This window comes from Astyanax mexicanus, chromosome 17 (genome assembly GCF_023375975.1).
Source record: "Astyanax mexicanus isolate ESR-SI-001 chromosome 17, AstMex3_surface, whole genome shotgun sequence".
In the NCBI taxonomy this organism is placed as follows: Eukaryota; Metazoa; Chordata; class Actinopteri; order Characiformes; family Acestrorhamphidae; genus Astyanax; species Astyanax mexicanus.
Window position 1 is genome coordinate 23,014,400 of NC_064424.1, and position 11,502 is coordinate 23,025,901.

The 11,502-nt window shown below is 35.9% G+C and overlaps 1 protein-coding gene across 1 annotated transcript in view; it reads right to left on the reverse strand.

Annotated features, from left to right (window-relative positions):
- LOC111189763 (NLR family CARD domain-containing protein 3-like) overlaps nucleotides 1–9,671 on the reverse strand; it is a 30,402-nt gene extending 20,731 nt beyond the window's left edge. The window contains exons 1-4 of the mRNA XM_049466665.1: nucleotides 9,493–9,671; nucleotides 6,210–6,320; nucleotides 3,800–3,910; nucleotides 2,731–2,841 (exon numbers count right to left, since the gene is read on the reverse strand). Of these exons, the coding sequence (XP_049322622.1) occupies nucleotides 2,731–2,841; nucleotides 3,800–3,910; nucleotides 6,210–6,320; nucleotides 9,493–9,671 (512 nt within the window). The remainder of the gene's footprint in view (nucleotides 1–2,730; nucleotides 2,842–3,799; nucleotides 3,911–6,209; nucleotides 6,321–9,492) is intronic.
- Between the last annotated feature and the right edge of the window lie 1,831 nt (nucleotides 9,672–11,502).

Genomic DNA, 11,502 nt, shown 5'->3' on the forward strand with positions numbered 1-11,502 from the left:
AATAGTTTTAAAAAAGTAAAAAAAGTTTAATGTTTATTAAACATTTATATATAAACATATGACTTATTTATTTGGTCATATGTATCTTTAGGAGTATTTTATTAATGCCAAAGTACATCCTTTTGTAATTTAAATTTCAAAATATGTACAATATTGATTACAACACTTTTTTTTACATTTTTAGGGTGTAATACTGAATAAATACTGCATAATAATCGATATCTGGCTCGTTCTTTACTCACGTCATTTGTTAGTTCGTTCGTTATTCGCTAAGATTGATCGTTTTCGGGAAACCCACCGAGATCTACTACATCAGTCTAGTGCATTTAAGTATTTATTCAAGAATATGATTTGCTGTTTTTATTGATGTTTATACATTTGTTTGATATTTATATAATACCGTTTATTATAAATACTGTTTTTGCAAATGGAGATATTTATGCAGTACATGTTTATCTACATGCTAAAATATAAATTTGGGATTTAATTTACTTAAATACTGTTGTGTGTTGTTTATATTTCATACATGATACTTTGTAATAAATGTATTAATTTACTATACACTTTAAATTGTGTTATTTATATAATTGTTTTACAGCCAGTTGCAAAAAATGTCAAAGTGCCAATAGCACAGCCTTAAATTTTCTTTCTTGAAAAGTGTTCTCTGTTCAATATTGCACAGTTCTAAAAATTTGGGGCCACAATTGGTTTTCCACTGTGTGTGTGTGTGTGTGTGTGTGTGAGTGTGAGAGAGTGCTCTGGAAATATCTGCATAGAGGAGTAAATCTTCGCTGGCCAAATGTGCGCTGCCTGAAAAGGGCCGACGCTATACTGATGAGCAAATCTCCATTGGCCCAATGCGGGCTGATGGTGTGGGGCCGATACCGCACCAACGTGCAAGTCCCCAACGGTCCGATTTGGGCTGCCCATATGAGGCCGATGGCGTGGGGCCGATACCGCACCAACGTGCAAGTCCCCAATGGTCCGATTTGGGCTGCCCATGTGGGGCCGATACCGCACCAACGTGCAAGTCCCCAATGGTCCGATTTGGGCTGCCCATATGGGGCCGATGGCGTGGGGCCGATACCGCACCGATGTGCAAATCCCCAATGGCCCGATGTGGGCTGCCCATACGGGGCCGATGTGTTGGCCCACATTGGGCCCTCATTGGCCCAGTGTGGGCATGTTTGCTGGGAACTGTACATAATATTTCATTAGGTTTGGGTTACCTTGAGAGTGAGAACATTACCTGCCAGAAAGTTTCAGTTAATCATTATTAGCTATCAGCTGTTGACATATTCTATTTTAGTAGCTAAATCTACTGGAGGTAGATAAATATTGCAGTTAGCTTAACTAACTACTTAGCTAAGTACATTGGTAGTCTACTTAGCTACAGGGTATTTTTGTGAAAATTATATTCTTGGTGACAAAAAGTGAAAAATATTTTATTAATTTCAAAAATTAAACATTTATTCAACATAATAAGCACTAAAGTTTTATGTAGTATAACACTTAAATTCATTCAGTATAAATAGAAAAATCCATAAACCTTTGTAGCTTTTGTAAATAACAGTAAATTAGCAAGACTCTGATTTTTATACTCAGATTGTGTATATAATAATAATAATAATAACAATAATAGGGAGAAGAAGAAGAAGAAGAATACACAGTATCTACCACAACTGCAAATAAACAAGTTTACATAAAAGCTTCAAAGAAATTAGCAAAAAAAAAAAAACAGAAAAAAATATTTACCACTGTTCTCAAAATATGAATTTTTGGTGGTTCAAAAACAAGCTTTCTACTTTGCTAAATAGCCACCAATATACTTACCTTAAATAGTTATAACTAAAAGTTATTTTAAGCTATATTTAGCCAACTAAAGTAGATTTAGATGATTAATTTAGAGTAGTCAATAGCTAATAATAACTTGTAATGTTATATTATTAAAGATGTCTTGTTCAGGCCTCTGATTGGACATGGAGCGTGTTGGCTGTTTGTGTTTAGCTTTTAACTTCAGGCGGTTGTGCTGTTATTTCTTTAATCTGGAATGCCTAACTGTACTTTTTCAAAACTGAATTTATGGTAAACTTTTGCTACTTCTAAACAACTACAACATTGTCTAAAACACAGTCTTTTTGAGTGAAACTGTTTACTGTTGGAACCAGAAGGGGGAAATCTCAGTCTAAGATGGCCGCTAACCTGAAACGATGACTAGCACGGTCTAGCTAAGTACATTGGTAGTCTACTTAGCTACAGGGTATTTTTTGTGAAAATGATATTCTTGGTGACAGAAACAAAAAAATATTTTATTAATAAAAAAAAATAAACATTTATTCAACATAATAAGTGCTAAAGTTTTATGTAGTATAACAATTAATTTAATTCAGTATAAATAGAAAAATCCATAAACCTTTGTAGCTTTTGTAAATAACAGTAAATTAACAAGATTCTGATTTTTATACTCAGATTGTGTATATAATAATAATAATAATAATAATAATAATAATAATAATAATAATAATAATAATAATAACAATAATAGGGAGAAGAAGAAGAAGAAGAAGAAGAAGAAGAAGAAGAAGAATACACAGTATTTATCACATACCTAACATAACGTAAAATAAAGTGCTACCAATGCCTCACTTGAGGTCTAACAAATCCTCAAGGAACAGACTAATGTTAATATGCATCTGATGAGGAGTTCAGGATGAGCAAGAAAAAGTTTACCTCTCTTGAGGGACTGATCCATCCTTGAAGTTGAGAGGTTCTGTCTTTGACTGTGCACTCTTGAAGGACACACAGCTGGATCCAGGTGACTCTGGTCGTTCTGCATTTTCACTAAAATTAGAAAGAAAGGTGTGTAGGTAACAATTCTCATAAAGTGCAGATATTCCTATAACCAGTACATTTAACCCTTTGATGTACAGCATGTTGCGATTTCATTTTCTATATATTCACAATAAAATAATTCAGTCATTCAGTGTTCAATTTTTCAATTACCCTGTTGATGATCGTCATTATTTTATTTTCTTACTTTTATGAAAAAGCTTTTGTATTCCTACATCAAGTTCACACACACACCGGTCAGACACGACCCACATTTACCATTTCAATGTTTTAATTGTTCTACCATTACTGTAGACAGTATTTGATGCCAGTAGTGAAATATAACTGTACATAATATTTCATTAGGTTTGGGTTACCTTGAGAGTGAGTACATTACCTGTCAGAAAGTTTCAGTTAATCATTATTAGCTATCAGCTGTTGACATATTCTATTTTAGTAGCTAAATCTACTGGAGGTAGATAAATATTGCAGTTAGCTTAACTAACTACTTAGCTAAGTACATTGGTAGTCTACTTAGCTACAGGGTATTTTTTGTGAAAATGATATTCTTGGTGACAAAAACTGAAAAATATTTTATTAATTTCAAAAATTAAACATTTATTCAACATAATAAGCGCTAAAGTTTTATGTAGTATAACACTTAAATTCATTCAGTATAAATAGAAAAATCCATAAACCTTTGTAGCTTTTGTAAATAACAGTAAATTAACAAGATTTTGATTTTTATACTCAGATTGTGTATATAATAATAATAATAATAATAATAATAACAATAATAGGGAGAAGAAGAAGAAGAAGAAGAAGAATACACAGTATTTATCACATACCTAACATAACGTAAAATAAAGTGCTAGCAATGCCTCACTTGAGGTCTAACAAATCCTCAAGGGAAAGACTGCTGTTAATATGCATCTGATGAGGAGTTCAGGATGAGCAAGAAAAAGTTTACCTCTCTTGAGGGACTGATCCATCCTTGAAGTTGAGAGGTTCTGTCTTTGACTGTGCACTCTTGAAGGACACACAGCTGGATCCAGGTGACTCTGGTCGTTCTGCATTTTCACTAAAATTAGAAAGAAAGGTGTGTAGGTAACAATTCTCATAAAGTGCAGATATTCCTATAACCAGTACATTTAACCCTTTGATGTACAGCATGTTGCGATTTCATTTTCTATATATTCACAATAAAATAATTCAGTCATTCAGTGTTCAATTTTTCAATTACCCTGTTGATGATCGTCATTATTTTATTTTCTTACTTTTATAAAAAAAAGCTTTTGTATTCCTACATCAAGTTCACACACACACCGGTCATACACGACCCACATTTACCATTTCAATGTTTTAATTGTTCTACCATTACTGTAGACAGTATTTGATGCCAGTAGTGAAATATAACTGTACATAATCTTTCATTAGGTTTGGGTTACCTTGAGAGTGAGTACATTACCTGTCAGAAAGTTTCAGTTAATCATTATTAGCTATCAGCTGTTGACATATTCTATTTTAGTAGCTAAATCTACTGGAGGTAGATAAATATTGCAGTTAGCTTAACTAACTACTTAGCTAAGTACATTGGTAGTCTACTTAGCTACAGGGTATTTTTTGTGAAAATGATATTCTTGGTGACAAAAACTGAAAAATATTTTATTAATTTCAAAAATTAAACATTTATTCAACATAATAAGCGCTAAAGTTTTATGTAGTATAACACTTAAATTCATTCAGTATAAATAGAAAAATCCATAAACCTTTGTAGCTTTTGTAAATAACAGTAAATTAGCAAGATTCTGATTTTTATACTCAGATTGTGTATATAATAATAATAATAATAATAATAATAATAATAAGAAGAAGAAGAAGAAGAAGAAGAAGAAGAAGAAGAAGAAGAAGAAGAATCTACCACAACTGAAAATAAATAAGTTTACATAAAAGCTTCACAGAAATAAGCAACAAAAATAGAAAAAAATATTTACCGCTGTTCTCATAATATGAATTTTTGGTGGTTCAAAAACAAGCTTTCTACTTTGCTAAATAGCCACCAATACACTTACCTTAAATCGTTATACCTAAAAGTTATTTAAGCGATATTTAGCCAACTAAAGTAGATTTAGAGTAGTCAATAGCTAATAATAACTTGTAATGTTATATTATTAAAGATGTCTTGTTCAGGCCTCTGATTGGACATGGAGCGTGTTGGCTGTTTGTGTTTAGCTTTTAGCTTCAGGCGGTTGTGACGTTATTTTTTTAAACTGGAATGCCATCTGTACTTTTTCAAAACTGAATTTATGGTAAACTTTTGCTACTTCTAAACAACTACAACATTGTCTAAAACACAGTCTTTTTGAGTGAAACTGTTTACTGTTGGAACCAGAAGGGGGAAATCTCAGTCCAAGATGGTCTGCTAACCTGAAACGATGACTAGCACGGTCTCCGAACATCTGAGCCTCGCTGCCTTTACGAACACCATTATTACCCTCAAAGATATCCAATTTTTGTTAAACGTTCATTTTAACAATTCTTTTGAGAATATGAAATATTAAGATATAAATATGAGAATTTAAAAAGTGAATGCATATCATCAACAAACATAATTACAGCCTTATTTAATTACTGACATATAATGTTCACTTTAAACAATAAAAAAAATGTACATGAATAAACAATTAAGAGTTTTAAATAAACACTTATTTGAAATGCAGAAATACAAACAAAATGACGTATTGAAATGTGTCTGTTATTTTTAGATTTAAAGAAATATGGTTTATTTGTTTTGTTACCCATGCTAATAATGTCTTGTTTTAGGCACGTGACTGTGACTGTACTCCTCGTTAAATAAAACTAATCTTTTTGGTTTTAAAATAATTGTAAAGGAGAGTATTTTGTTGTTTCCAACCACACTAGGCGGTTCACCCAAAAAACAATCACTACAGCTGTCCAGTCAGAGACAGGGATAGATACACAACAATGCCAGTAAAAGGGAGTTGAAGTACTCACACAGTCTTCAAATGTGGTTAGTTCCTTAGACACACAAATGAAAGTAAAAGCCCAAACACACAAAAAACAATAGATCCCTTACAGCAACTCTCTGCTCCTTACATTCACTCCATATTACTCTTCATTGAGTCCAACTCCTCTGTTCTGTTCATTTATCATATGAGTTGATAAAGTAATTATTGTGACAGGCCTAGTACATACCATAAAAATACTAGTACTTACTAACTGTTTATTACCACATACCTAACATAACGTAAAATAAAGTGCTAGCAATGCCTCACTTGAGGTCTAACAAATCCTCAAGGGAAAGACTGCTGTTAATATGCATCTGATGAGGAGTTCAGGATGAGCAAGAAAAAGTTTACCTCTCTTGAGGGACTGATCCATCCTTGAAGTTGAGAGGTTCTGTCTTTGACTGTGCACTCTTGAAGGACACACAGCTGGATCCAGGTGAGTCTGGTCGTTCTGCATTTTCACTAAAATTAGAAAGAAAGGTGTGTAGGTAACAATTCTCGTAAAGTGCAGATATTCCTATAACCAGTACATTTAACCCTTTGATGTGCAGCATGTTCTGATTTCATTTTCTATATATTCACAATAAAATAATTCAGTCATTCAGTGTTCAATTTTTCAATTACCCTGTTGATGATCGTCATTATTTTATTTTCTTACTTTTATAAAAAAGATTTTGTATTTCTACATCAAGTTCACACACACACCGGTCAGACACGACCCACATTTACCATTTCAATGTTTTAATTGTTCTACCATTACTGTAGACAATATTTGATGTCAGTAGTGAAATATAACTGTACATAATATTTGATTAGGTCTGGGTTACCTTGAGAGTGAGAACATTACCTGTCAGAAAGTTTCAGTTAATCATTATTAGCTATCAGCTGTTAACATATTCGATTTTAGTAGCTAAATCTACTGGAGGTAGATACATATTGCAGTTAGCTTAACTAACTACTTAGCTAAGTACATTGGTAGTCTACTTAGCTACAGGGTATTTTTTGTGAAAATTATATTCTTGGTGACAAAAACTGAAAAATATTTTATTAATTTCAAAAATTAAACATTTATTCAACATAATAAGCGCTAAAGTTTTATGTAGTATAACACTTAAATTCACTCAGTATAAATAGAAAAATCCATAAACCTTTGTAGCTTTTGTAAATAACAGTAAATTAGCAAGATTCTGATTTTTATACTCAGATTGTGTATATAATAATAATAATAATAATAATAATAATAATAATAATAATAATAATAATAATAAAAGAAGAAGAAGATGAAGAAGAAGAAGAAAAAGAATCTACCACAGCTGCAAATAAATAAGTTTACATAAAAGCTTCACAGAAATAAGCAACAAAAATAGAAAAAAATATATACCGCTGTTCTCAATATGAATTTTTGGTGGTTCAAAAACAAGCTTTCTACTTTGCTAAATAGCCACCAATATACTTACCCTAAATAGTTATAACTAAAAGTTATTTTAAGCTATATTTAGCCAACTAAAGTAGATTGAGATAATTAATTTAGAGTAGTCAATAGCTAATAATAACTTGTAATGTTATATTATTAAAGATGCCTTGTTCAGGCCTCTGATTGGTCATGGAGCGTGTTGGCTGTTTGTTTGTTTAGCTTTTAGCTTCAGGCGGTTGTGACGTTATTTTTTTAAACTGGAATGCCATCTGTACTTTTTCAAAACTGAATTTATGGTAAACTTTTGTTACTTCTAAACAACTACAACACTGTCTAAAACACAGTCTTTTTGAGTGAAATCTAAGCAGCGGCAAGAAATATAAAAGCGGTAATTTCATACATACAGTGTGTATTATGGTGTATTAAGGTAGCCAAGTGCAGAGTGGACTTGAAGAAGCAGAGGCTATAGCTTCTTCTGCAGAGACGGAAAATAAAACAGAAACTAATTTTACAGCTAAATAAATATAACATAATCAGCTGTAATAGACAAATATACATTTTGGAAATGTTTGGAGTTTTATAACAAATCAAATCAATATAGCAAATCAATTAGTTATCAAATTATGAGGTCTTAAATAACACTTTCAATTGTATTTAATAGTTAATGCTTAATAACCTGTTTAACTGGGTGCAAAAATAACTGTTTATAGTGCACTTTAAGAACTAATACAGCCATTATTAATCATTTCCACATAACAGACCACTAATTAAGGACCAATAACCCTTACACAGAATAAAGACTAATAAGTAGTGAATAAATCATTTATAAATGTCTAATTAAGGCTTTATTAAGCAAATAATAAGACATTAATAAGTGCCTAATTTGTGTTCCTTAAAATAAAGTGTTACCGTGTATTTATACCAGTAATAATACATAAAAATCCAAGAGTTATCCCATCAGACTTATAAATTCTTAAATATCTCATTTTTATGTATTCAAGATATGTATCGAATGATATTATTATTATTATTATTATTATTATTATTATTATAATTATTATTATTATTATTATTATTATTATATTAAAATTGATTAATTGTTTATAAAACAGATTTTTTAGTATGTTCTCTGCACCTTATACTCACCACACTTATTTAATTTATACTGTATCAGTATTGCACTGTCCTCTCTGTTAAATTCTCTCATGTGTGCTGCATTTTTTGTATTAATGTGCAACATAGAATTATGACACCATAGTTTGATGTTGGAGATTCTTTACAGGTTTGCATTTATGTTGTCTATTGTATTTTTGTTTCATGTTGCATCATGGTTACGAAGGAACATATTGACAATAAAAGCCTCTTGACTTGACATATCAAGTATCATTTTGGACTAACGGAATAACAAATTAAGTGTCTATTCGGTTGTGCAGAAAACCGATTTTGGAGTCCTATAAATGATGTTATGTAATAACAAAAGTTTGGGGGAAGGACCACGCCCAAACTCCACGCTCTAACTCCACCCCAAATAAACTGCCCTATAAATACCTGCTCTATCTACCTACCTTTCGTGATGAAAGTTCGCTCAGTTGAATTTACTGCACCCACCTGCTAGCATCGCGCTTGCACTCCGACAATGGACCTTGAACTAACCGCCTCCAATGAGGACCTCTCCTGCTCCCCTTCGCCAGGCTCCTCGTCTGACGTCGGCTGTCTCCATTCCAGCCACTCCTGCTTCAACTCATTCTTCCCACCAGCGCACCCCCTGGATCTCGCCACTCCCGCTGCTCTTCCCCTACCCCTCCTGGTCGGGCCCGCGTGCCCCCGTCCCCATCCCAGCTTCCTCGCATGTCTGATTGGACTGTGGTTAAGTTGCAGCGGGTTTTGAAGGACCGCGGCCCTTTTCCCCGTTCTGCTTCAAAGGGGGAACTTGTTTCACCCTACCTCTCCTCGTTGGGAGGTAAACGGAGCGCAGGAGCCGCTCTACGCGGACTTGCCCCGACCCTTTCTCAACTGCCTCCTTTTCTCCTTCTTCTTTGCCCATCCCACCCGTTTTTTCTTGGCTCGCTCCTTCCTTCCCCTTCCCCCAAGCATCCCACCCCCACCCACAATCGTCCAATCCCCTCCCTCAATCGTCCTCCGTCTCCATTTTTGCCTTCCCTTCTGCTGTTCCCCAACCCGTCCCTTCCAACCAGCCTTTCTCCTTCCCCTACTCTATACCAGTTCAGCCTTTCTCCACCTCCTCTCTCGTGGGTCCTCCCCAGTCTGCTGCACTCGCCCTGACCCCTCCCTGGAGCTTCCTGCCCTCCATTCTCCCTGTCTACGGCGCCGCCGGCTGCCCCTCCGGCCAACGCACGGATGTTTAACCCACCCCTGGTCTCCTCTCTGCGGAACCGCATTCTCCAAGGTGCAGACGTCAATCTTTCCTCCCTACTGCTCCCCTCCACTTCTTCTGCTCCTCACGGCGTCATTGACGCTGGCACTGTCTTGCTTTGCGCAACCCGGACTCCCACGTCTCAAAAAATCTCTCTGTGGCTGAGTTCGCCTTCTCCATCTTCCAGAATGTTATCTGTTCGGCTTTTCCATTTTGTTGTAAGGAATTGGATGAATATCTGTCCTTGATATTGAACAATGGTGTTTGCGGCCCCTCCCACCCTGCTTCACTCAACTCTGTGTCCCGCTGTTGGAGAAGACGACTGTCGGTCCTGCCACGTTTCTCGAGTTCCTCGGGATCAGCCTGGGGTCTTCAGGACAAGCTCGACCGCATCACTTCTGTCATCTCTGATTTCCTCAGTTACCCCGCCCGTACTAAACCATTTCATTACGCTCGACGAATACTGGATGTCGGAGCTCAGTTTTTTGGCTGTCCCTCCATCACAACTGGAACGGGATTTCCCTCTTTACGCCAATGCTGCTTCGAGCCACTTGGATGTTCAGCTATTCACAGATGCCACACCTTTTTCTGGTTTCGGTGGCTATTACGTGGGACACTGGTTCGCCTCTGCCTGGCCGGAGCAGTTAATCCACACCGTCGTGCACATGCGCAATTCTTTTGTGCTCTGGGAAGTCTATCTGGTTGTCATCGCTGCCCTTCTTTGGATACATGAATGGCTGGGAAAATCTATTTTACTTCACTCAGAAAATCTCACCGCGGTCCACATCATCAATAATAGTCGTTCCAAATCGCTAGAAATCATGCCATTTATCTGCACTCCATTAAGCATCAATTTATCATTAAAGCTGTTCACATCCCAGGTCCATCTAATTCCATTGCTGACTCTCTCTCGTTTTCAATTCCAGAAATTCAAATCCTTGGCACCACATGCAGACTGCAACCCGACAGCGGTACCTCCATTATCAGAAACTACACTACACCTAACTCCCATCTGAACCAATTTATCCTCCAAGCACAACAAACCATCCTTACAGCTGTCTCACCACAAACTCTCTCCATTTACTCTCCACTTTGCACATAACATCTCTTTTCCTTTACATCATTTATCCGTAACGGCCGCTTTCCTCACTTTTATTAACACCAAACATTCTGCCCACTCCTCATCACTCAGAGTCCATCTGGCCGCCATCAATTTCTTCAATAAACTCATCACTGGCATATAACAGAAACTCCAAATTCACATTATCAAGCTCCGTTCACTTATGAAATTCTGCTACATTGCATTCAAACCCTCCAATCAGCTATTTACCCTACACCAACATCCTCAACGCTCTAAGCCCTATTTCTGCTGGCTTGTTTTGGATACCTCAGATGCTCAGAATTCACTTCCCTTAAAATCTCCTACAACTCCTTCACATATCCCCTACTATCAGATCTCAGCGTCCTCGACTCTCACTGAGATACTCTCACTTTCAATATTTAGCAAAGCAAAACCGACCAAATTGGCGAAACCACGATCCTCTATTTTAACTGGACTCGCCCCTCAGCCCGTACGAACCTCTCATCCACCACTTAAATCTCTACTCTCTCAGCAAGCATCACCTTTAGATCCTCTGTTCACCACTGAATCTGGAAGCTAAATCTCAAGGCATTGGTTCCACACTCATCTCCGCCGCATCCTATCTCTCGGTGGTTACTCACCAGACCAATTCTCCTCCCACTCCTTTCGCATCAGTGCAGCATCCAATGCCTCCAGACAAGAAATTCCTAAGCACACGATCAAGCTCCTCGGCTGGTAGTCTTCCCAGGCGTATCAACTATACATTAATTCCAAA